General features: G+C 35.9%; 1 protein-coding gene across 1 annotated transcript; it reads left to right on the forward strand.

The window, feature by feature from the left end:
* Positions 1–201: 201 nt before the first annotated feature.
* LOC311082237 (scavenger receptor cysteine-rich type 1 protein M130-like) lies at positions 202–25,704 on the forward strand (the record flags this gene model as incomplete). The annotated part of the gene is made up of 30 exons (XM_084112969.1): positions 202–265; positions 389–448; positions 579–641; positions 846–908; positions 7,730–8,044; positions 8,300–8,623; positions 8,743–9,057; positions 9,288–9,602; positions 9,679–9,996; positions 10,371–10,673; positions 10,906–10,980; positions 11,173–11,487; positions 11,591–11,791; positions 11,890–11,973; positions 12,521–12,580; positions 12,695–12,751; positions 13,149–13,217; positions 13,517–13,579; positions 13,784–13,846; positions 15,890–15,967; positions 16,161–16,475; positions 16,579–16,779; positions 16,878–16,961; positions 17,434–17,493; positions 17,671–17,727; positions 17,852–17,917; positions 18,064–18,126; positions 19,033–19,095; positions 24,781–24,927; positions 25,625–25,704. The coding sequence occupies 30 exons, from the start codon at positions 202–204 to the stop codon at positions 25,702–25,704; spliced, it is 4,341 nt and encodes a 1,446-aa protein (XP_083969095.1).
* Positions 25,705–27,462: the final 1,758 nt, after the last annotated feature.

Consider the following 27,462-nt stretch of genomic DNA (forward strand, 5'->3'; position numbering starts at 1 on the left):
ATTTTATTACGGTTACTTCTCTTAAATAAGACATCCTTGATGAGGTATACAGCCTTCAAACGCGACGACCGGAGGACGCAGCCGACGAATTGGGACACAGCCAACATTCATTACCCAAAACCTGCAACATTATGTTGCATTTATTTTGTTTCCCAAAATATTAAAAAATGGCCAAATTATACATGTTTTGATGCAGAAGAGATGATGAAGGAAATCACACCGGGATACTATGATGATGTCATCACTGATGGACTGAAACCAGATCGTGAGACAGGTGTCGTTCTGCTATTCTATAATAGGAAGAAATATTTAAAATATATTAAAATCTGTATATATGTATATATAGAAATATATATACATAATATATTGTCTCATGTTGAATTTACAGAATACACACCTGAGAGCTATGATGATGTAATGACAAGTGGACAGAACTCTATCAAAAACGGTATTTACTTTTTATTGTTATTGGTGTATTTTCCATAATCCTTTTATAGTGATTTATGATAATATGTATTAATCCCATTACTTTGAAAGATATAATGCAATGTTTGTTCTGTCTATATGTTCATGTGTAGTGGACACACCAGAGCATTATGATGATGTCATCATTAATGGACAGATCTTTCGAGAAGTAACGGGTGAGTCACACAGAACTGCAGTTCATGATCACCTTCACCCACTAATATTGAACATTTCTACCATTAATAAATCATCACGACTTTATCAGGAGTAAATCTAATAATCTCAGACAGTCATGAGGTGAAAGAGATCAATGACATCATTAATGACACAAGCTGATTTACAAACTACAATGTGAGGTTTTTATTTCACATGTGAATCAGAGGGAGATCAGGAGGAGTATGATGATGTGAAGAACAGCAGTGAAGATGAGAGGAACCTGTTGGGTAGGTTATTGAACATTTCTATAACCTATATCTGCTTTTATTTGTTATGTTGCACATTTAAACTAAATCTTGATGCATTTATAACAATGAAAATATGAATTTGCTTTTGTTTTTAAAAACAGACTATGATGATGTGGAGGAGGAGTCAAATAAAGAGGGAGGAGCCATATGACTCATTGACCACACCCACTGCCTCTTCATCAAATCAACTGGGAGATTCTTATGTTGTTTCTAATGCACCAGTGCCTTATGTTTTTATGCTATTTCAAATCTTTTTGTATGAAATGTTACATGCGTCACAAAATTTTATAACAAAAAAATGCAGTCTTCAGTATTTGGCCTGTTTTTTTAAATTTATATCAATGCATACTAAATATATGTTTTTTTAATCAATAAATAATTTTTTATGAACTTTATGAATTACATTTTTTTAAAGAGCATTTGGAGGATAGTGGACAAAAGAAAATGTGGAGAATTTATTTTTAGGCAAATTACAGTATTTAAGGCAGTTGACAGCTCTATCAAATGACAAAATGTAAAATAAATTTAGAGCATAACAATTCCCAATGCAATTTTATTTAAGAAATTTTAGTGATGATAACAAAAAGGTATGCAAAGATAATTGTACGTATAATTTTGGTCATCAATAAATAAATAAATAACACATTTAAATCCAATCTCAACTGCACAGATTATTGTGTGATGGTCCATTTTAAATTGAAAATACTGTAAAGAATTTTAAACAGTTTTTTAGTCTTATTTTGTGGTTGATACTGAATATTTTGCATTTGCTCAATCTGCAGGTTGAGGTTGGACTGTCCATTCTTGGTTTTTCTTTTCAACAACTTTTCAATTTTTTCAAAAATTAATTTACTCAGCAGGCATAATAAAACACACATTAATCATTTGCCAAATTTAAAGGGTGCTGAATATACATGACATTTGTAGCATCTGGACCAATCAGACACACACAAATTATTTATTATATTTAATGAATAATCCAGCAAACTCACTCTCCCAACAAAGGTCTATGAAACTTCCCCCAAAACTAACATCACAACTGAAGCTAACACACTGGCAGAACCCGGTGTCCTGTTACAGGACACATTAAGACTGATGAGACGTTTTACGACCCCAAAAGTAATTTGCAGAGAGTTGTGAATCTCACTTAATTCTTGCTGAGAAGGAGAAATAAACCATTTTAATTCTATATATACATATAAACTTGAGAATGTATAGCCTAAACATGTATCAAATTTTCCCATCTCATGATTTTCCTTGTATGTGGTTTGGCCTGTGTACTCTTTTAAACTCTTTTGGGTTAATGTTTCAGACTTGAATACTATGGTTAACCAAAATCATATGTGTGGTTTAGTCTAACTCCAATCTTCGTCCCCCATTACATTACATTTTGCTAACTTTGTGACGCATTAGTATTATAAGAATCTTGAAGATTCTTTTGTTAAACATCCAGTCAAATTAAAGGGTCGTAAAGAAATTCCCTCCAAAAGAAAAAAAAAATCTTATTGGCTCACAACCATCCAGAGGGTGTGACATCTTCACGCTTTAAAAATCATTGATCACAAGATCACGCCTCTTAGCCTCTTACTCTCTTAGTCCCTTTCTGAAATCCTGATGTGAAGATGATGCTGAACTAGAAGTTTCTAAAGACCCCCAAGCTTGTGCCAGGCTGTGGCCTTGTCTTTCCATTCACCAAAGATCCTCTGACTCACACTGGTTCTCTCATCAAGACAACATCAGCAAAGATCAACTGGAGCCTCAACAAATTGCATCAGGACAGTTTAATTCAAATGGGCGAGACATGCAAGTATCAAACTTATTCTCATTATTTGATACATTAAGTATCCTTACCCCTTTTAAAGAAGGGCGTGTTAGAACTAAACTGATGGTTTGCTCAAGGCTGTTGATCTGATGAATTTCAAACAATAACTTCTTGCTTTCCTGTATTCTGCTTCAGCTCTCGTTCCCTTGGTAAACTGTATGCATGTCTTGTTCATGTCACATGTAAAGTTGTCCGTGTCTCAAGCTCATATACTGGAGTCCCTAATCATAGATTTTGACTACAGGCTCTGAATAGTACAGTAAGAAAGACATTTCCCCATGCCCCGGAAATGAACATTTCTTAGAATTAATAAACAATTAACACTGAGTGTTCACAGCACAAACAGGTTAATTGATTGTAATATTAATTTTACTACATTAAATTAATTATATTAACTGATCCAAATATTCATAATAAATTATAACAAGTTATTAATGATTATTAATATTTCTTAGAGCTAATTTGCTACACATTACATACATTAAGACAAGGTAAACTTATAAATATATTCCATCTTTTCTTTTCTTCTTATCTAATCATATGCAAGAGAGTAAACTAGTTACCTCTGAGTAGTAAACAGTATCCAGTTACCTCAACATGAAAGTAACATATGATCCTTTTTTATTACTTTTATTTATTATAATTTTCATTATTATCTATTATATTTATTATACCTATTACTTCTTGAACACACATGAAAAGAAACATTAACAGCATTTTTTATTGATTATCAAAACAATACACAAGTAACAAATAACAACAGAATACAAAAAAACAAAACAAATATAAATTATACAAATTATGAGAATTACATGACACCGAAAAAGGAAAAGAATTGCAAACAGATAATGTTTTAAGGCTTTTTTGTTCTCAGAAAATTTTATTGAAAAGTGGTATTTTTGAAGTTCTTTCATAAAAAGAAGAAAGAGAGGTTTAGCATTTAGATATTTACATTTATGAATGTGGAATTTAGCAGGTAACACGATCAGATTAATTACATAATTGACCTTTTTTAGATTGATTATAATCAACAAAGCATATACCAAATCCTTCCGATACAACACACAATTCATTATAAATTTAATTACTAATATATACTAAAACATTTTCTTGATTGGTAAAAAGAAAAGAAAGAAAAGAGAAACATCAACACTTTTTTTCAACAGATATAGGCCTTACACTGTAAAAAAAATGAATAATGAGTCTTGTAATTTTCATTAAAAAAATTGAGGTGATCCTTAAAAATATTATGTATATTTTATTAAGAAAATTGTGGTTCAGTGTTTTATTGAAAATATTGAGAACATTTTACTAATAACACCAAGAGATGCATTTTTTTATTTTTTTAAGGAAACATACACAATTTTAAGGCTTGAATTGAGGAACTGATAAACCTCATAAAATTAAGGAAAAGGGGCTACCTATTTATTTTAAGAGAATTAGCTCATTTATGTGTTTTTATTTAGAGACACCATTGTTTGTTCCCAGCATGCTTTGCACATGGCTGGAAATGGAGAGTAAATCTTGAAATTAAGTGTTATTTCATGTGTTTTTGAGTAAAGAGAAACATCTGTTAATGTTTAATGTTCAGGTATGTTTGACATTTGAAAGAGTTTCTATTATGTTAAAGTTTTGATCGTTACCATTGTGCAGAAGAGTAGGGCTTATGGTTAGGTTGTGAATAACTGCATTTTTTTAAATATTCTGAAGCAAATTGTTATATACATGTAGCAATACTCTGCTAATAATATTGCAGTAACAAGTTTGATTTTGTACTGTCCTAGCAGCATACAGTCTTTTAATAAAACAATATATCTCAAAGTAAAATATTAACAGGTCATATCCATTCACTTGACTTCACACAATTTTGAGAATAAAAAATGCTTCAAATAAAAAAGCACATTTCACTAAAAAATTGTAATTCATTATGTCATAGACTAAATAAATTAGGGCATTTTACATGATTTATTCAGGTAGATTCCATGAAATGGAATGGAATTCCAATGAAATCAAGCTTCAACTACTCAAAAATATTATGTGTAATATTGTTACCATAATTTTTTTAAGTAAATAGCAGTAACATTTTTTACAGTGTACCAACTGCATTATTCCAGTAAGCGGTCACTGGTGGTTAAGTAGCAATGTCCTGATGGAATAGTGTACGGACTGATCTATTATTATTTTTATTGAGTGAAGCAAAACACAATTTGCCAACAGGAGTATTGACCAAACTCAGAGAGACCGAGCACCTCTCAATGTACAGTAGCAAGAACACCTGATGGGATTGAACCCATCAAACATGAACAGCATCAAGATGTCGGTATAGTTGGATGTGACGCCAAGTTCGCGTCGAGTCATTGTGGACGCGCCCGGTATAAACACGGCGAGTTTCTGTGCAATTAATGGATACATTGTACTTCAGTCGTGGTCAGGATTGAGTTGGCCCCTGTATTAATTAAATTGTTGATACGCTAAATCAACTAAGTAGGCTACTGTAGCTGCAGGAATCTCGGGGAAAGTCCAGACGGAACGGGGGAACGGAGCGGGTGCGATAAATGTTAAATAAATGAGTTAAATAAATAAATGGATGTTGCTGTTCAACATTTAGGCTATTACAATAAAATCACTGACCAGCACAAAGTGAACGTATAACTTGATGTTCTGTTGTTGTAGGGGGAGACATTAACAGTTAAAAAGTAATCCAACTAATGTTTTATTTTTTCCATAAAAAAAAGAAAAGAAAATTTTCCTCTTTCTTTTATGGCTTTATTTGACAGTTTCATTTCATTTTTAATAAACAATTACCTTTAGAAACGATTCTTATTATGAGACCCTGCTGAAAATACAACAAAAAAGCTTATCACTCTCACTACAGTATCTTATATTTACATCATTGTCATTCTGTGTACTATACTGTATTAGTGCAATAGCCTATTTCATAAAGGCAGACAAAGAGTAAAATCAATGTGATATGAATTGAATAGGGTGAAGTCAGCAAAAGCGGGACATCAGCTAAAATGGGACAAAAAAAGCTTTTTGGTGTAGTGCTCTTTATATAATAATTTGCGATTTGGTGGGTGGTCTCTTTTGTCACTGTCCCAATTTACCTTAAATTGTTAGATACAATGGGAAGTGGGACATCCTATAAAATAAAAGATAATACATTGCTTAATGTTAAAAGTTGTTTTGTTTTACAGAAAATGTCACAAAAAGGAAAAAAAACATGTGAGTCAAACAAGAGAGGTAAAGCCTATCAGTGGAGTGAAGAAATAATGAAAGGGTCAACACTGAGTGTAGGGTAAAGGCCCGTTCACGCCAAGCAAATAGATAACTAATGTTAACTATATTTGCGTCCACACCAATGAACGACAACCTTTTTTCTCAGATCGTCTGAGAAGGAACTAGAAAACATGTTAAAGGGTCTTTTGCAGAGATGTGAAAAAAAACAAAAACAAAAAAAGCTTTTGAATATGCCAAAGCTAATGGAATGAAATTGTTTTCTGAAAACAAAAACAAAGCTTTTTACTGAAAGGTCAAAGGTTATTACTGGTTCCAAAATGTTTTACAAGAGATACAAGAGACCTTGAGCATTTGTTTAAAACATTAACAGTGTGGGTAGAATAAATTTATTTGTATTTAATACACAGTTCACCAAAAAAGTGTCCCAATTTTGCTGACTTCACTCTATCTAATAAATTAAAATTGTAGCTATAAACAAAGTAGCTGTAAACAAAGTAATTTACATTTTTGCCAATAAAAATGTAGGCTGAGAAGCTCTAACAGGGAACAGACTCTTTTCTGCTTCTCTTTAAAATAAGTGTTTTGCTGCCATCTGCTGGAGGAATTATGCATTGCAATAATAAATACATTACAGCTACAAATGTGTTGAATATAATGCCAAATGATGAATATATGTGGAAAAGAAAACAATGTTTATATAGAAATGTGGTCTGAAACTTGTCTGTTTGTTGTACACAACCATTCCAGTTTATTTAATAATTTATTAACATACTGTTAATTGTGCTCTTGGTTAGAACATAATAACAGTATTGTAAAATACACTTGATATTATACACATTTGTTCCAAAAATGACTTTAAAATGTTCAGTTTAATATGATTTATATATTTATAACAAAGATCAAGTATTTTTGTGTGTGAAATGAAGCTTCAGTAAGTGAGCAGTCAGTCATCAGTCTTGTATGTTGTGTGTGCAGAGACAGGCTTTGATGCTGAATATAACCTGCAGTGTTTCTCTATCAATCTCCTGTAAGTTTAGTGTGACTTTCTCTCCACGCTGACATATGACTGACACGAGTCTGTCCTCAGTGAAGTGTCTCTTCACACTGGAGGAGGAGTCCCGCTCATCAGCGCTCACACTTTATTGATATATATGGAGAAAATAAAAATGCTGCTGTGTGATTTGTCAGTGATTGTGTTTGATGATTTCCTCTGTTGTGTCTAATAAGGTAACAGTGAGTGTCATTGGCAGCTGTGAGAGTCTCTCTCTCTTTAGGGGACTGACAGGAGCCAGTTTCTTCAGTGTGTTTGAGGGAGCAGAGGAGAAACAGAGTCAAACAAACAGTGTGACGAGCAGAAGAAGATGGAGGGATTTCTGACACTCGTTTTACTCTCCTCTATAGTCACTATAACCACATCTGGTAAGTGCAAAATAGATTTTAAAGATGTAAAAATTAACATTTTTAAATAAGTAGTTTGTTTATGATGGCATATACCACTACAAACTGAATAGAAGCCTTTGTAATATCTAGAAACTAAGATTTTGTCACTAGATCATTAATTATCAATTACATTTTATAAATTATTTGAGCTTTTACAGGAATCCAATTTGTTATACACTCATGCCCAGCTTTAGTTGTCCAGTTCAAAATATTGATATATATTTCTATTTACCAACTTATTACATCTTATGTTTCTTGACTTTGCTTGATTCGATCCCTTTCTCTCTTTCATGTACAGATTTTGAGACTGTGAGGTTAGTTGGTGGTAACAGTCCCTGTGCTGGAAGAGTGGAGGTTCATCATGATGGTCAGTGGGGAACAGTGTGTCGTGATCGCTGGGATATGACTGATGCTGCAGTGGTGTGTAGAGAGATAGGATGTGGAGAGGCTCTAGAGGCTGTGCGTAATTCTCGCTTTGGACAAGGATCAGGACCAATCTGGATGGATGATGTGGCCTGTAGTGGATCAGAGTCAACACTGAAGAACTGTAGATCAAACGGATGGGGTGCTCATAACTGTGGTCATCATGAAGATGCTGGAGTCATTTGCTCAGGTGAGCGGCTCCATACATCACACTGTTAATGCATCACTGATCAGACTTTCATTGATAAACATATTATAAGCAATTTAATGTAATTTGTTGTCAGAGCAAATCATAAGCAGCTAGTTGATGAAAAGTATATTTTATTGTCTTAACAACTCAGTTTTATCTATTTATAAAATATATTATTAATGAAGGAATATTGTTTCATGTCTATATAATAATCATTGTGACAGATGGTCTTCTCTTTTGTGTAAATATATTCAGAAACAATAAACTACGGAAGGTCAAGACTTGTGGACGGGTCTCACCTGTGTTCTGGGAGAGTGGAGATGTTTCTTGTAGGCGGCTGGGGTTCAGTGTGTGACGCTGCCTTTGACCAGCAGGATGCAGAGGTTGTGTGTAGAGAGCTGGACTGTGGGGCTCCTGTACAGGTGCTGGGAGAAGATGCTTTTGGAAAAGGAAATGGTCAGATTGGATCAAAAGAGATTCAGTGCAGAGGAAATGAAACACACATTCGACGCTGTCCATCATCAACCTCACATAATATAAACTGCACCCATGACAACGACGTAGGACTGATATGTTCTGGTAAAATGTCAATGTTCAGCCTTTCAATAGAGAAATCAAATTGTTAACTAAAATTTAATTATTTGATTGGTTTCTTCTTGGTTTGATCAGTTTCTGTAAACTCTGTGTTCTTTGTCCAGGTTACTCTGAACTCAGACTGGTCAATGGTTCTGACGTCTGTTCTGGTCGAGTTGAACGTCAGTACTTCAGTATATGGGGCACAGTGTGTGATGCATGCTGGGATATGAGAGCTGCCAGTGTCCTCTGTAGACAGCTGAATTGTGGGATTGCTGTGTCTGTTGTGGGATCAGACTGGTTTGGAGAGGGAAGTGGTGAAATCTGGGCTGATGTGTTTGATTGTGACGGGAATGAAACAAAACTCTCAGAATGTTCCGTCTCTTCATGGAGTCGAGCTGAATGTTCTCATGGACGAGATGTTGGAGTCATTTGCTCTAGTGAGTCCAAATTACTGGAAGATTCACTGATATTGTGCTGCTGAAAGATTAAAAAAGAATAAATTTAGAATTTCATCTCACCATACATGTGTCATTTCACAAAGTGTATTGTCATTTCAAACTGAAAGAAAATATACTTGTCATTTATTTCAGATTTTAGTTAAGAAAAAAAGTTATACATTACTTATATAGATCTTGCAATGACTTAATTAAATGCCACATCCTCTCAGATTCCTCTCTGGCTGTTCATGACGGTCTGGTGCGGTTGTCTGGAGAGAGACAGTGTGAGGGGGAGCTGGAAGTTTCCATCCATCAGGTCTGGAGGAGAGTTCTGCTGGACTCCTGGAGTCTCACTGAATCCTCTGTGGTCTGCAGACAGCTGGGCTGTGGCTCTGTGCTGAACTCCTCTTCATCCAGTCCTGAACACAGTCATGAGTGTGTGACGGGCTTCCAGTGCTCTGGGAGTGAAGCTCATCTGGGGAACTGCAGCTCTCCACAAACTCTCAACTGCAGCTCCACACAACAGCTGTCAATCACCTGCCTTGGTGAGAACAACAACATCTGGGCAGATTCTTCAGTTGTTAGTGATCAATAATGTGTTTTTCTCTCTCTGAATATCAGGTCGCGGGTCCATCAGGCTGGTGGGTTCTGGGGGAGACTGTGCAGGGAGGCTGGAGGTTTTTCACAGCGGCTCATGGGGGACAGTGTGTGATGACTCCTGGGATATTAAAGATGCCCATGTGGTGTGCAGACAGCTGCAGTGTGGAGTGGCCCTCAGTAACCAGCAGGTACCAGCCTGGTTTGGTCCTGGTTCTGGACCCATATGGCTGGATGAGGTGGAGTGTGAGGGGAATGAGACGTCCCTGTGGAACTGCTCTTCTCCAGGCTGGGGGAAACATGACTGTCAACACAAGGAGGATGTAGGAGTCGTGTGCTCAGGTAAACAGTAATGTGATTGATTTTTAAATGTATAATTTCAAATGTTTAAAGGAATAATGTGCAGCTGGAAAATTTTTGCAAAATAAACACCAGGATAATCAGGAGCGGATGGATAATATTTTACAACAAAGACCATCTTACTGTATGATGGTCTGATAGACAGCGCTGCCATGGATGCCGCTACTTTTTAAATATTTTTTTATTGACCAAGCAGAATCAAGTAGTACATAAGATTCATAATATATTATAAAAGTATCTTTTTTCAGATGCTATCAGTGCTAGTAGTGTGCATTACCCTTGTATTAACCAGTTATTTTGGTGATATTTTACAACCTAATTTCCAATATTTTTAATGCACATCCTTTTTCATCTAGAGTTTAAAGAGATCAGGTTAACTGAGGGCTGTGAAGGGAATGTGGAGGTTTTCTACAATGGATCCTGGGGTAATGTGTGCTGGAACCAGATGGACACAGACACAGCGAGTCTGATCTGTCAAGAGCTGAACTGTGGAAGATCTGGCGTTTTGTCTGATTCTACATCAAGACTGGAATCAGCTCGTAACTGGCTGGATAAAGTGAAATGTCGACCACATGATTCAAATCTGTGGCAGTGTCCATCTTCACCCTGGGGACAGAACGACTGTAATAAAGATGAAGTGGCCAAAATCAACTGCTCAAGTGAGATTATGTTTAAATAATGTAAGATGGTCTAACTAGTTATGTTTCTTTAAACACAATGTTTGTATATAATGTGGTGAATGAACTGTTTCTGAAACACTAAACTAATTTGATGGACAGAGCCTAAAATTATTTATGAGGCTTAAATTATGTTTTCACATTGATATGTTTCACTGAGAGAAGTTATGATTTGTGAGTCCTATTGTTCGGTTCTCTTAATATTTAATCTCAGAGGAAAGTGATGAGTCTCCTCGGAGTCGTCTGACATGTTCTACCTCTCCATCTCCTCACCAGAGACGGTGTTCAAGTAAGATTTTTAATTGATGTTTTCCATTAAAATATGCATTTAAACAAGAATTTACTTGCATTTAAAAATCAAAATCAAATTCATAAATGTAATCGACTAATCATACATTTAAAGCCGTCTTAGTTAAGTTTCTGTGTTTTGTTGTAAATGTTGTCCTGAAGCTGGTCAGTGATGTTTCTGTGTGTGATTTAGATCATGTTCCTCTCAGACTGAGTGGAGGTTTGGGCCGGTGCTCTGGGAGGCTGGAGGTGTATCATAACGCTGTGTGGGGTTCAGTCTGTGCTGATCTGTGGGACATCAGCGATGCTCAGGTGGTCTGCAGGCAGCTGGGTTGTGGAGCAGCACTGAGGGCTGATGGGAATTCAGTCTTTGGTGCTGGTGAAGGTGTTGTGTGGCTGAACAGAGTCGAGTGCAGAGGGAATGAGATTCACCTGTGGGACTGTCCTCTCTCCCTGAAGAACCACACTGACTGCTCCCACAAAGAGCACGCTGTACTCACCTGTGCAAGTCAGAGCTAAACACTGACCGATAATAGTGATTTTCACATCATTTTAGTGCTACTAACTGTGTATTTGCATGATTTTTAATCTGTCTGTGTCTGATTTGACAGATTTGTCAGTGTCCACTACTCCTGCCACAACAACATCAGCTTCTCCTCCAGTTTCTCAGACAGTGCGCTCAACATCAGTCACTCCTCCACAAACTCCTCCAGTGTCTCTCTCTGTGCTTGTGCTTGTACTGGGAGTTTTGCTCTTACTGCTCTTAGTGCCACTGCTTATACTGATTCAGCAGAACAGAGTGATGAGGAGAGGTAGGAGAGATCCAGAGACTGTCATATTGTGTGTTATTCAGTGTGTGATCAGTCATGTGTTGTGAACTGACAGCAGGTTTGTCTGTCTACACTCACAGCTCTCTCTAAGAGGAGACACAGGACGACGACTGAGGCCGTTTATGAGGAGATTCATCACAGACACAATCACTTCACTCAGAGAGGTGAGACATGAGCCGTGAAACTTATTTAATATTATTAATAAGAGAGTCTGTCAGACACTTGATGTTCATCTATTATTAGTCCTGTTAAACCTCCGGCTTTAAACCAGAGAATTCCTCACAGAAAACCACAGAGCTGCAGGTGCATGTTTATGTGTGTGTATGTGTGTGTGTGTGTGTGTGTGTGTGTGTGTGTGTGTGTGTGTGTGTGTGTGTGTGTGTGTCAGTGAGTGTCTCTTCCTGTCTGTAATTTGAGGTAATAAGGTTCATACATTTGTAAGTTTAGGTGCAGGTGTGTGTGTGTGTGTTTGTCTCTTCCTGTGTGTATTTCTGGAAGGCAGTGAGGAATGGGTTCATGTGAGGATACATGTGTGTTTGCTAATAGGCCTAAAACTTAGGATTTCTGCCTCTAATGCTTTTAGAATGTAAGTAATTAATATTTGTGTTGTGTTGTAAGTAACACAATGCTTCATGATCCAAAGGAAAAATGAGGATTCAGTCTGTATGGAATTATGAACATGTTTCTGACTGTTCTGCTGTCCTTTAACAGGAAGTCTCGTCTCTGAAGAACTGCATTCTGGGTATGAAGATGCTGATGAGTTTCTCTCAGGTTAGAGCTGAAGTAGATCCAAATCAATAATTTGATTTACAAATATAAAAAAAATATTTACACATTTTAACACTAATTCAACTGTTCACAATACTAAAACTTTTATCTTATTAGAAAAAGAGTTCAAGACTGCATATTATGATGATGTCACCAATGGCAGTGTCCTGAAAGGTCAGTGATCCCGCTGTGTCCCAATCAGAGGCTGTGTCCCAATCAGAGGCTGTGTCCCAATCAGAGGCTGTGTCCTCCGGAGGTCGCATCTGAAGACTGCATACGTCACTGAGGCGGTCTCATTTAAGAAAAATACCCGTTAGATTGCAAAGTAAGAAAGAAATTTCAGTATTTTACACCTCATGAGGAATAACAGTCAATTTTATTACGGTTACTTCTCTTAAATAAGACATCCTTGATGAGGTATACAGCCTTCAAACGCGACGACCGGAGGACACAGCCGACGAATTGGGACACAGCAAACATTCATTACCCAAAACCTGCAACAGTATATTTTACATTTATTTTGTTTCCCAAAATATTAAAAAATGCCCAAATTATACATGTTTTGATGCAGAAGAGATGATGAAGGAAATCACACCGGGATACTATGATGATGTCATCACTGATGGACTGAAACCAGATCGTGAGACAGGTGTCGTTCGGTTATTCTATAATAGGAAGAAATATTTCAAATATATTAAAATCTGTATATATATACATAATATATTGTCTCATGTTAAATTTACAGAATACACACCTGAGAGCTATGATGATGTAATGACAAGTGGACAGAACTCTATCAAAAATGGTGTTTACTTTTTTATTGTTATTGGTGTATTTTCCATAATCCTTTTATAGTGATTTATGATATTATGGGTTAATCCCATTACATTGTATTAAGATATAATGCAATGTTTGTTCTGTCTATATGTTCATGTGTAGTGGACACACCAGAGCATTATGATGATGTCATCATTAATGGACAGATCTTTCCAGATGTAAAAGGTGAGTCACACAGAACTGCAGTTCATGATCACCTTCACCCACTAATATTGAACATTTCTACCATTAATGAATCATCACGACTTTATCAGGAGTAAATCTAATAATCTCAGACAGTCATGAGGTGAAAGAGATCAATGACATCATTAATGACACAAGCTGATTTACAAACTACAATGTGAGGTTTTTATTTCACATGTGGATCAGAGGGAGATCAGGAGGAGTATGATGATGTGAAGAACAGCAGTGAAGATGAGAGGAACCTGTTGGGTAGGTTATTGAACATTTCTATAGCCTATATCTGCTTTTATTTGTTATGTTGCGTATTTAAAGTACATCTTGATGCATTTATAACAATGAAAATATGAGTTTGCTTTTGTTTTTAAAAACAGACTATGATGATGTGGAGGAGGAGTCAAATAAAGAGGGAGGAGCCATATGACTCACTGACCACACCCACTGCCTCTTCATCAAATCATATTACAGTTCCTGGAGCTCCTGGGAGATTCTTATGTTGTCTCTAATGCATCAGTGCCTTATGTTTTTATGCTATTTCAAATCTTTTTGTATGAAATGCTACATGCGCCGCAAAATTTGATAACAAATAAAAATAAGTTTTCAGTATTTGGCCTGTTATTTTTTCTATTGATATCAACGGATACTCAAAAGAGATGTTTTTTAATCAATTAATTAATTTGTATGAACTTAATGAATTTATTTTTTTTAATTTTTTTTAAAGAGCATTTGCAGGATAGTGGACAAAAGAAAAAGTTGGGAAATAATTTTTAGTTACAGTATTTTAGGCAGTTGACAGCACTATCCAATGACAAAATTTAAAATCAATTTAGAGCATAACAATTCCCAATGCAATTTTATTTTATACATTTTATTGATAACAACAAAAAGGTATGCAAAGATAATTTTGGTCATCAATAAATAAATAACACACATTTAAACACCGATCTCAACTGCAGTTTATTGTGTGATGGTCCATTTTAAATTTAAAATGCGTTAAATAATTGTAAGTTTTTTAGTCTTATTTTATGGTTGATAATGAATATTTTGCATTATCTCTATCTGGAGGTTGATGTTGGACTGTCCATTCTTGGTTTTTCTTTTCAACAACTTTTCAAAATTTCATAATTTAAAAATTTCATAATTAATTTCATAATTTAAAAAATTCATCTTTCAAAAATTCATACAGACAGACATAATAAGACATGCATCAATCATTTGCCAAATAATTGACAGTGTGCTGAATGTGTTTACATGATAAACACAGTACATTCACTAAGGGATCCATGAGCTCAATTTCAAATTCTTTAATAGGATATATCTTACACCAATGAGTATTAAGAAGATGTTTATCAACGCTACAGGCCTGTGCTTCAAGTGCAATAAAGATAAAGGTACATTCATGCATTGTTTTTGGTACTGTGACTAAATTTTGTCATACCGGAAGAAATTACATAGTGTAATGTAAGATCTTCTTAGACTACACTTCAATATGACCCCAGCTTTGTATTTATTGAATCTTAATGTGAACACTCTGTTTAAAAAAAGATGCAATACAGCTATTTGTTGTCCTGGTATACTCAGCTAAAAAATGCATTTAGTTACTTTGGTCTGCATCACAGGCTCCATCCCTTAAAATGTGGACATCACAGATCGCTACATGGTTACCACTTAAAAAGCTCACCTACGACAAACATCAAAAATCTAAAATTCTGGCTGATATGATCTCCCCTTTGGGAATATATAAAGGAACTCTGTTAACATGCATATCAGACCGCTTTTAATCTCTGCTAATTTCCTTTGATTTCCTAAATTAATGACATTGTTTATCTGTGGTTGTTGTTGTTTTATTATTATTATTTTTAGGTTTTGTACACCCTGAAACATGAAGATAACTTTATTATGATACTGTTAATATTAGTTTTCATCTGTGGGCAAACAATAAAAAAAATAAAAAAAAATAAATAAAACACCACATAGACACAGGATGAGTCAAAATGATTATAGGTATTTTATGAGATCAATGAATAATTCTAGATACCTTATTATCAGAGTTGTAGATTTTGAGAATGCACATTAGCTTTTTTCTATGAATGATTAAATTTACAACAGCGCATAAAAATGTGATCCGAGTTTCACAAACAAAAAACGCAGACAGACTGAATGAAAATGTAAATCCACTCTCTGTCAGAAGGTGATGCTTATGGAACAGAAATATAATATTGGTTTTCCCGGAAACCAAAGCAGAGCTATGATTTTTGAGTCCTAATGTTCAGTTCTCTTAATATTTAATCTCAGAGGAGGAAAGTCGTGAGTCTCCTCGGAGTCGTCTGACATGTTCTACCTCTCCATCTCCTCACCAGAGACAGTGTTCAAGTAAGAGTTTTAATTTAAGACAGTTTTCCATTAAAATGTGCATTTAAACAAGAATTTATTTGCATTTAAAAATCATAATCAGATTCATAAATGTAATCTACTAATCATACATTTAAAGCTGTCTCAGTTAAGCTTCTGTGTTTTGTTGTAAATGTGTTGAAGCTGGTCAGTGATGTTTCTGTGTGTGATTTAGATCATGTTCCTCTCAGACTGAGTGGAGGTTTGGGCCGGTGCTCTGGGAGGCTGGAGGTGTATCATAACGCTGTGTGGGGTTCAGTCTGTGCTGATCTGTGGGACATCAGCGATGCTCAGGTGGTCTGCAGGCAGCTGGGTTGTGGAGCAGCACTGAGGGCTGATGGGAATTCAGTCTTTGGTGCTGGTGAACGTGTTGTGTGGCTGAACAGAGTCGAGTGCAGAGGGAATGAGATTCACCTGTGGGACTGTCCTCTCTCCCTGAAGAAGCACACTGACTGCTCCCACAAAGAGCACGCTGGACTCACCTGTGCAGGTCACTGCAACACACTGACCGATAATAGTGATTTTCACATCATTTTAGTGCTACTAACTGTGTATTTGCATGATTTTTAATCTGTCTGTGTCTGATTTGCCAGATTTGTCAGTGTCCACTACTCCTGCCACAACAACATCAGCTTCTCCTCCAGTTTCTCAGACAGTGCGCTCAACATCAGTCACTCCTCCACAAACTCCTCCAGTGTCTCTCTCTGTGCTTGTGCTTGTACTGGGAGTTTTGCTCTTACTGCTCTTAGTGCCACTGCTTATACTGATTCAGCAGAACAGAGTGATGAGGAGAGGTAGGAGAGATCCAGAGACTGTCATATTGTGTGTTATTCAGTGTGTGATCAGTCATGTGTTGTGAACTGACAGCAGGTTTGTCTGTCTACACTCACAGCTCTCTCTAAGAGGAGACACAGGACGACGACTGAGGCCGTTTATGAGGAGATTCATCACAGACACAATCACTTCACTCAGAGAGGTGAGACATGAGCCGTGAATCTTATTTAATATGATTAATAAGAGAGTCTGTCAGACACTTGATGTTCATCTATTATTAGTCCTGTTAAACCTCCGGCTTTAAACCAGAGAATTCCTCACAGAAAACCACAGAGCTGCAGGTGCATGTTTATGCGTGTGTGTGTGTGTGTGTGTGTGTGTGTGTGTGTGTTTGTGTGTGTGTGAGTGAGTGAGTGAGTGTGTGTTTCTTCCTGTATGTATTTTTAGAGGGTAATAAGGAGCGGTTCATATGTTTGTATGTGTGTGTGTGTGTGTGTTTGTCTCTTCCTGTGTGTATTTCTGGAAGGCAGTGAGGAATGGGTTCATGTGAGGATACATGTGTGTTTGCTAATAGGCCTAACAGAAAACAAATGTTTTTTGATCCAATGGAAATGAGGATTCAGTCTGTTTGTGATGATGAACATGTTCCTGACTGTTTTTCTCTCCTTTAACAGGAAGTCTCGTCTCTGAAGAACTGCATTCTGGGTATGAAGATGCTGATGAGCTTCTCTCAGGTTAGACAGCAGAAGCGCATATTCATTCCACTCAAAATAATTTTTCATTGAATTCAACCTAACTAAATAAATGTAATTAACAAATTCTAATAATTCTAATAAATATTTGACTAATGGCACAATACATTTTAAACACTGCTGTTTATTAATATATTAACATTCTGTTCTCCTTTTTAGCAAAAGATTTCAAGACTGTATATTATGATGATGTCACTAACAACAGTGGCCTGAAAGGTCAGTGACCTTTTTAATTGATCACATGATTTATTACCAGATGATTAATAACTTAATGATCTCATGACCTGCAGAAAGAACATATTTTGGCTTTTGTATCCAAAATTATTCTGTGTTGATGCAGAAGAGATGAAGGAAATCACACCGGGATACTATGATGATGTCATCACTGATGGACTGAAACCAGATCGTGAGACAGGTGTCGTTCTGTTATTCTATAATAGTATATTGAAATACTTCAGTATATTAAAGTTATTTCTGTATATTAACGGATAATAAAAAAGTGTTTTGAATGTGATTCATTTGTGTGTTTGTGATGAATGTGTGATTTTGTAGAAGACACTCCTGAGAGCTATGATGACGTCATCACCAGTGGACAGAACTCTTATATCAAAAAAGGTGTTTTTTAATTGATTTTTTTTTTAATATATTCCTTTAAATTAAACCTCATAACTGATAATATTTTAAAATGACTGCCTTAATGTTTTTTGGCTTATATTTAACTTTTTGGGCTTATATTTGCATGTGTAGTTAACATGCTAGAGAATTATGACGATGTCATCATTAATGGACAGAGCTCGCAAATAGGTGGGTTGAACAGAACTACATTTTATTATCAGCCTAACATGTTTACATGAGTATTAGACATGAGCTTTGTGTAATCAAGTCACTTAAAGGGAAAAGGGATTCAAATAAGATAAAGATGTGTCCCAATTCAGAGGCTGCATCCTTTGAAGGCCCGAAGGTCGGAACGAGTGTTGTTAAATGGGACGGTCTACGGGAGATTGTTCTTGTCGCCTAGCAACTGTGACAGCGATGATGAGCGGCAGTAACGTTTTTACTGGACTTTTTTGAAAGTTATATTAAACTGTCCGATACCAAAACAGGGTTCACAAACTGTCTAAATATGTTCACCATGGTCCATTTCTATATATAATAAAGAGTATAAACTATATAATCACATCTTAGTAAGATATGTCAACATTTGAACCGCTTTAAAGTTTTTTATTTTTACATTTGTATCGTTAGATATTTGAGTAAGCTGAAACCCAAGACTTGCATTTAAAAGTGTAATTCGGCAATTTTCTAAAAAATAATCCTGTCGTCACCGGAGCACAATGAATTCTGGGTAGGCAAGGCCACGGAGGATCCGTCTGTTGTATCCTTCATTTCACGGGAAACAAAGGCACATCTGGAGGCGCATTTGAAGGAGCCTTTAAATTGGGACAGTCTTCGTCCATGAATTGGGACAGTCTTCGTCCCTGAATTGGGACGCAGTTTAAGTGTTTTATATTCTGATGTTAGAGGGAGTTCAGGAGGACTATGATGATGTGATGAGTGTGAGTGAAGATGTGAGAAACCTGTTAGGTAAGTTATTAAGTTATTGTTAGTATGTTTTCCAGATTCATAGACTCAATTTAACTGATTACAACATAAATTAAGATTTTGTTTTAATAACAGATTATGATGATGTGGAGGATGAGTCAGAAAAGGGCCATTCGGCTCAATGACCGCGCCGGATCAAGAAATTTGATACGCTTAAAAGTTTGAGTGAAATTGCTATTGATATATCAAATCTCAGGTTTTTATGTGTTTTTGTTTGTTTTTTGCATTTAAATGTATATGCCTCTGTGAGATTTTGTATTGTTTATTATGGCCTTGTTAATAGCAGTAAAACAAACAACAGTGCCTTTTCTGCTAAATTACCAAATAAACAAAAATGTGATGTAACAGCCTCACCATGGTGGCAGCATGTACAGTACATTTTATGAGTGGATAATGCTGACATTTTTACATTTATTTTGGATTAAGTAACTTTTACAATAACCCTGTTAATTAATTGATCTGTATCAAATATTATTATTTTGTGGTCAGGTGTATTTTAACCAATAATATCGCTTGTCTGTTTGGCATTTTACTTTTAAATCCATTCTCAGGCTGTAGATGAATTTGAAATGTGAAGTATCGTAACACATACTCAGAATTTTTCCTCTCCAATTTAGTGCACACACATTAACAGTAATGAACACACACACTGCAAACCGTGGACACACACACTCGGAGCAGTGGGCAGCCATTTTTCTGTGATGCCTGGGGAGTGATTGGTGTTTAGGTGTTTTGCTCAAGGGCACATCACTCGTTTCCTGCCGGTAGGCGATTGAGAATCAAACCCGCAAACCTTTGGGTTACCAGTCTGACTCTCTAACCATTAGGCAACGACTGCCAAACAAAGTAAAAGTGACATATGAAGGCAAAATATGGGAACCCATATATTTGGAGTCGGAATTTGTCCATCTGCATTTAATCCATCCAAGTTAGTGCACACAGACACACACACACATTTGTTTGTTTTGTTATATTGGGCTATGTGTAAGTCAACAATCTGTAACACGTGAATAAACCATATGAATCACTTTGTAATAACTGTAACACTATATTAGGCTATGAGTTAATAATGCTCAGCAACAGAACAGAACCCCATCAGCTCATATCCATCGTTAAAAACTACAGACCGGAAAAAGCCCAGTGACTTTTTCCAATTTCATTACAGTATACACAAGTGTTGCAGCCATAAATGAAACCATATGATAATGTCATTCTACTTTTTGGTACTTTTAGTTTTCTTTTGGTTGCTGCTTAGTAAATGTTTATAATGTGTTAATCAAAACAACGTATTAAAATACTGGAGACATGCATCGACTTTTTAGTTTTGTCGACTGTATAGCAAGGTTTCAGAAGTCTAAACTCAGCACATACAGGCCTACTGCAACAGAGTTTCTGGATTCAAGACGAGACTGACAGATGTCTCTTCCAATCAGCGGTCAGTATTCCATTCACCACATATACCCACCTTTTCCGTTTTGTCTGAATTGTCGTTGTGTTTTCTAATTTGTTATTTTGTTTTCGGAATTGTTATTGTGTTTTCTAACTTGTTAATTTGTTTTAGTCTTTCCATTGCGTTTATAATTTTGTTGTTTTGTTTTCAGAATTGTGGTTTATTTTGCACTTCTTGGCCACCGTACTAATGCATTTGCTATTTAAACAATGTGGCGCAGGATGTGAAAATGATAATTGCATTGGGCTGAAACTAGCAAAAAACATTTGCGTCGCGATTGGCGCTGCATTCCGTCAGGTGTATGATAGGGCCCGAGGCCTTTTAAATCAAATTTTGAAGGTGGATTAGTTGAGAGAAAAATAAAATAAAATATGTAATTTTTTCATGGTGTTACCACTAGATGTCTGTATTATAGCTCTCTAAGGAGAGGCTTGTGAATTCTCTACTTACTTACTTTTAAGATGTGGATTTGAATGTATTTTTTAGAATTTCTCAAATACTACTTTTTGTCAAGGTTTTATAAAAAAATGTTTTATTTTTTATTTGAAGTGTACACATTTTTGCATTATTATTATTACAGTCAAACCTGAATACAGAGAAAGCATTTTGTTACAAATAACTTTAAAATTCAATAAACATTTAACAAAAATAAACAGGAAAGCCTACATGTTACTATTACGTGGAACAACATTATTGTTACAAGGAACAGCTGGTAGTGTTGGTCATAAATCAATGGCACCAGAATGTGTTGTTTATTCCACATCTTGGTCCACACAAAACATTTTCTGCCCTGCTTTCTTTATTGTTGCATGCTAGGCGATTACTACAGCAGATAAAGTGTACAATCAATGTGTGAAACTTGGCTTGCTGTCCTTGGAAGAGGCTTGAACCCGAGGCTCAGCTTGAGCTCTCTCGAATGAACAATGTTGAAAGATACAGTACAACTTACCGAAATGTATATTCCTCATACATAATATCGATCAATCAGTGTTTTTCAACCACGGAAAGGGGTCAATAAAACAGCTGGAGAACAATTATGTCACAAAACATTTATCAGGAAAGCCATAATGACCATAATATAGGCTATATATAGCACGTTAGTTGGCTAGAAAAAAAGAGCTATAGAGAGTATTTTGCTAAATATGTGTACTATATTACATATTTATTATATTTTTACTTATATCATTAAATAATCATTTTATAATAAAAAACGCATTGTATTTAATTTGAGTTGTTTTTAACCTTTAACCTTAAATAAAACTACCAGCTGATAGGGCTCTCTGTATGTTTACAGCATTAGAGCATTATTAGCATGAGATTTTTTTTTTTTTTTTGAGAAAAATTAAGGCATATCTTGTGTACCTAATATTTATCCAAATGAGTCAATATTAAATCAAATCACAAGAATTGAATTGAATTGAATTGAAATCGTGAAATTTGTGTCAAGCAATAATAAAAAAATGTAGCTTACCAGAAATTGTACTATGTCAACATTGTAACATGTTGTCACTAAACCTAATAAAATTCAGCTTAGTTACTAAAATGTTTTCACAATCACAATACACTTATTGTGATGCAAGATTTTTTTTTAATTGCTAAGAAGCGTTTGCCAATTCTTAAAATACTTTTTCTAAACTCTTAACACAGCAACACAGCTACATCACACAACTCTACATTTCAAAATGCAAAAAAAAAAAAAACTTTTTCAATATACACTAAATCTATCAAAACACTGCAAACCTGTTTCAAAATCGAATTATTCAGTCAAAATTCTAGCACTTGTTTTCTATCCAACATGAACACATAGTCAATCATAGCAATGACTGTCAAAATACTAACAGTTGGTGGCATTACAAAAACTGTATTACTTGTTATGTTTCAGTTCTATCTGTATAGAACATACACTATAAAATCCATTTTTTTATTTTATTATTATTTATTCAGCTGTGTGTGTGTGAATTCATGGTGCATTGGACAGTATGTGTACAACATAATATCTAAATGTGAAGGAGTCATCAATACTTTATAGTAATGTACACCTAAAAAAAAAAAAAAAAAAACAGTAAGCGACAGAATTTCTGCAGTAAAGGCTTTATTAGCAATATAAAATTGCTGTCAGTGATCAACAAAATGAAACAAAAAAGACAAACATACATGGCGTTTGGTTTAAAGTGTGCAAAATGAAAAGGGACAGAAAAAAAAGTCCTGTTCTAATCTATATGATCTTCAGCATTTGGCCACATGTTCTCGTCTACTGTACATCACATCATATGTTGTCTCTCGCTATACACTTTGGATAGAAACGCTTGGCATGCCTTACCCACCCCTGACCGTCTTCAACTGAGATGTCTCTGCAGCCAGCATCCATGGCATCCAGGAGGGACATTTGGTCATGTGACCGATGATCATAAACTTTCCACCTCCAAGCAGAAAGAAATTCCTCAATGGGGTTGAGGAAAGGAGAGTACGGAGGAAGAAAAAGGGAAATAATTCTTGGATTTGCTGCAAACCAGTTTGTGATTGCATGTGAATGGTGGAATGCTACACTGTCCCATGTAATCACAAATGTCCTCATGTTTCCTCCTACCTGTTCTGCTTCTGGCACCAGTTGTTGGTGGAGGTCATCTAAAAACAAAAGAAGGCACTCTGTGCTGTAGAGACCAATCTGGCTTTTCTGCAGGACCAAACCAGCACTTGAGATTGCAGCACACATTGTGATATTTGCTCCTCTCTGACCCGGCACATCAACGGTGACCCTTTTCCCAATTAAATTTTTTCCACGTCTACGTGTTTTTGCCAGGTTAAACCCTGCCTCGTCTACATAAATGAATTAATGCAGTGTCTGATTAGCCTCCAACTCCATAATTCTCTGAAAGAAAAATCACAATTTTTACATAAATGCTTTTCACTATGTGGGTATGTTTACTTAGAGTAGAGTAGCAAGAGAATAGTGGAAAAAAAAAAAAGACGTGTGGAATAGTCACTGTAGAATCAGACATGGTGTACATACACTATACCTGGACGTATTGGTGCCGGAGTTCCTTGACCTGATGACTGTTTCTCTCAAAGTGAACCGTGTACAACTGTTTCATTCGAATTCTGTGTTTTGGGTCAAAGTCTGAGTCCGAGCAATGGTAGCCAGGCTGATGCTTTCCACGTTCTGGAATACCAGGTTGTCCTCTACAATTCTGGTCTGAATTTCTCTCAGTCATTGTCAGCAATGACCCATCCTACAATGGCATGTTCTTGCACTGAGAAGCTTTCTTCTTCCCCCAGAGAGAGAGGAAGTCATTGTGTCCTTTAGAGCAACAAAAACACAACATAGGTGGTCAGCAAACAGCAACTTGATAGCCCTCAATTTACCTGTTGGTTTGTTGAAAAATCCGGATAATGGAAGCAACGGTTGACCGTCTGAGATTAGGCTGGACTCTTTCACCAGCCTCTCTCAATGATAGACTCTTGTTGATGAGTGGCTCTTATTTCATCCGTGACAACAGCTCTTACTCTCCTTTGAACAGCAGCACGCATTCTTCCTCCTCTCCCCCTACCTCTCCTTCTCCCTTGCCCTGGTCCAACTAGTCCTCTCCCTCGACCATCTAGTCCTCTCCCTTGTCTAACTAGTCCTCTTCCTCAGACTTTTTTTTTTTTTTTTGCTCCTCTGTGTTGTTCTGTGTTGCTTTGAACAAAACTAATCCAAAGAGTGCCTTTTTATTGTGTATGTCCATGTAATGGAAAGTCTTCAACATCTGTCTATGTCTCTGATTGAGATTGGAATCAGCTATTTATTACTGTAATGATCAGTAATTTAAAAATGCTTATCAGCTGTTTTTTTTGTGTTTTTTTTTATCTGTTTCAGTTCTTTTGAGCTGATGTTGTTGCAGAAGACGTTATACTGTATCTATGGTTTGGAACATTATGTCTTAATTTCTGGCATGCTGCGTTTAAGCATTTGTAAAAAAAAAAAGACTATAAAGATCCATGATTTTGGCATTGGGTATGCTTATATGTAAAGAAAATGTAGGCATTCTAGAAATGTGTTAATTGACTGCATTTTGTGTGAACATGAATTGTGCTAATGGTATGATCACAAGAGACAGATGTTGTGCTAATTGTGTTTAGATTTTTGAAAATGTGACTACAGATTGGACAAAAGGATGTCAGCAATTGAAAAAAACTGTAAACTCCAATATTTTTAATGCACATTCTTTTCCATCTAGAGTTTAAAGAGATCAGGTTAACTGAGGGCTGTGAAGGGAATGTGGAGGTTTTCTACAATGGATCCTGGGGTAATGTGTGCTGGAACCAGATGGACAGAGACACAGCGAGTCTGATCTGTCAAGAGCTGAACTGTGGAAGATCTGGAAGTGAACCCAGTTATTCAGAGGGACTGAAGTCTCATAATTGGCTTGATTATTTAAAATGTCGACGTCATAATTCCACTCTATGGCAGTGTCCATCTTCACCCTGGGGACAGAATGACTGTGATAATAAAGTGGCCAAGATCACTTGTTCTGGTAAGATGATATTTAACTGATTTAAGATGGTTTGAAGTTGTCATGTTTGTTTAAATATGATTATTTTATGTATTATTTATGTCTATTTGTAATATTCTGTTCAGTGATCTGAACCTTTAACGTTTTATTCTCAGTGGAGGAAAATTGTGAGCCCCCTCAAAGTCGTCTTACATGTTCAAACTCACCATCTTCTCAATCGCCTCTCTTTCCCTGTCTTCTCCACTATCTTTTAACCCTGATTTTCCCTTAACATTACAAAATATTGAGCTTTCAACGTGGCTGTCTATTCTTTTTGTCTATTTTCAGAGGATACTCTAAAGCCTTTCCAACAGATTGTGGAAGCAAGAGAATGTTCCAAAATCTTTTTTTTTTTTTTTTTTTACAAATATCTTCAGTTGCGACTTTTTTTTAAACTAAAGATAGACAAATGAGAGTTAGGAATGGACATAACAGAGATTGAAGACCTTTTACTAAATTCAATCTGCTTTAAGGGATCAATATTAAGGACATATGACATCTTGTCTAGCAATTGCCTCTGCCTTGCCAGGACTGAAGGGTGTCTGGGAGAAGGACATTGGTCAAACCATTGAAGAGAATGACTGGGATGTTGTACGTGATAACGTGTAACCTAAATGTACCTCCCTTGGGATCCATGAGCTCAATTTCAAATTCTTTAATAGGATATATCTTACAACAATGCATATTAAGAAGATGTGTATCAACGCTACAGGCCTGTGCTTCAAGTGCAATAAAGATAAAGGTACATTAATGTATTGTTTCTGGTACTGTGACAAAATTTTGTCATATACTGAAAGAAAGTACATAGTGTAATGGAAGATCTTCTTAGACTACACTTCGATATGACTTCATATTAATTGAATCTTAATGTGAACACTCTGTTTAAAAAAGATGCAATACAGCTATTTGTTGTCCTGGTATACTCAGCCAAAAAATGCATTTAGTTACTTTGGTCTGCATCACAGGCTCCATCCCTTAAAATGTGGACATCACAGATCGCTACATGGTTAAAAGCTCACCTACAGACAAAACATCAAAAATCTAAAATTCTGGTTGATATGATCTCCCCTTTGGGAATATATGGAACTCCCTCAACATATCAGACCGCTTGTAATCCGCTTGTAATTGTATTTAAATGATGCTCTAAATTAATGACATTGTTTATCTGTGGTTGTTGTTTTATTATTATTATTTTTAGGTTTTGTACACCCTGTAACATGAATAGAACTTTGTTATGAGACTGTTAATGTAAGTTTTCTACTGTGGGCAAACAATAAAAATAAAATAAAATAAAACACCACATAGACACATAAACAACAATAAAAGCTTGATTTTCACAGGGGGACTTTAAAAAACAGGATGAGTCAAAATGATTGTAGGTATTTTATGAGATCAATGAATAATTCTAGATACCTTATTATCAGAGTTGTAGATTTTGAGAATGCACATTAGCTTTTTTTCTATGAATTAGTTACATTTACAACAGTGCATAAAAATGTGATAAAAGTTTCACAAACCAAAAACGCAGACAGACTGAATGAAAATGTAAATCCACTCTACGTCAAGAGTAGGCGGGGCGGGCGGACAGAGTTGCGACGGTTGCCTGGCTGCTACTTGAAAACAAAGAATGACGGCTGGGAGAACAGTCTTTCGAATCGGCTTTGTCCGCGACTCTGGAGGACTTGGAGTTAGGTTTTTCTGTGAGAAAAGAGCAAAGAACGGCACTTAAGTCATTCTTTAAAAAAGGAAGATGTGTTCGTAGTTTTGCCGGCCAGGGGTGCGTTTCCCGTACAACGATGCAACTCGCTGGTTTAACCATCATAGTACGATGCATCTTTAAATAAATCAACTAGCTAGTCACTACTGTTTCCCGAAACCACATTGGTTGGAGCTGTCGTTATGACGTTCTTCTTCTTCTTCTTCGTTCTAATGGCGGACTGGTGCTATGGGCACATATCGCCACCTGCTGTAAATTTGGTTCTTTTCTCTTTTCGACTGCACTTTCTTAGTGACGATGTGGAGTAATTACGTTAACAACTCAACATTCATTCTTTGCACAATAAAATATATACATATATAAACACAATGTTGTCTTCTCTGATCCCAAAATCTATAACTATTAATTTCACAATTTCATATGTATTAATTTCTAATTGAATATTGATAGATCAGCACAATTAAAATGAAAATAAATGATGGGTTTTAAAAACACTGTGATTGTTATACTATTGTGTACACTTGTTGCATATTTTGCTTAAGATCATTAGCCTTCCTATTTAAGTCCCCTTGCCATACAGCTATGTGTTCATATGACCTGTCTGAAAATGACGCGAAAACCACAATTTTCAAAAAATGAAGTCACAGTTC

The sequence above is a fragment of the Abramis brama genome (assembly GCF_963993115.1).
Source record: "Abramis brama genome assembly, chromosome: 4".
NCBI classification, from domain to species: Eukaryota; Metazoa; Chordata; class Actinopteri; order Cypriniformes; family Leuciscidae; genus Abramis; species Abramis brama.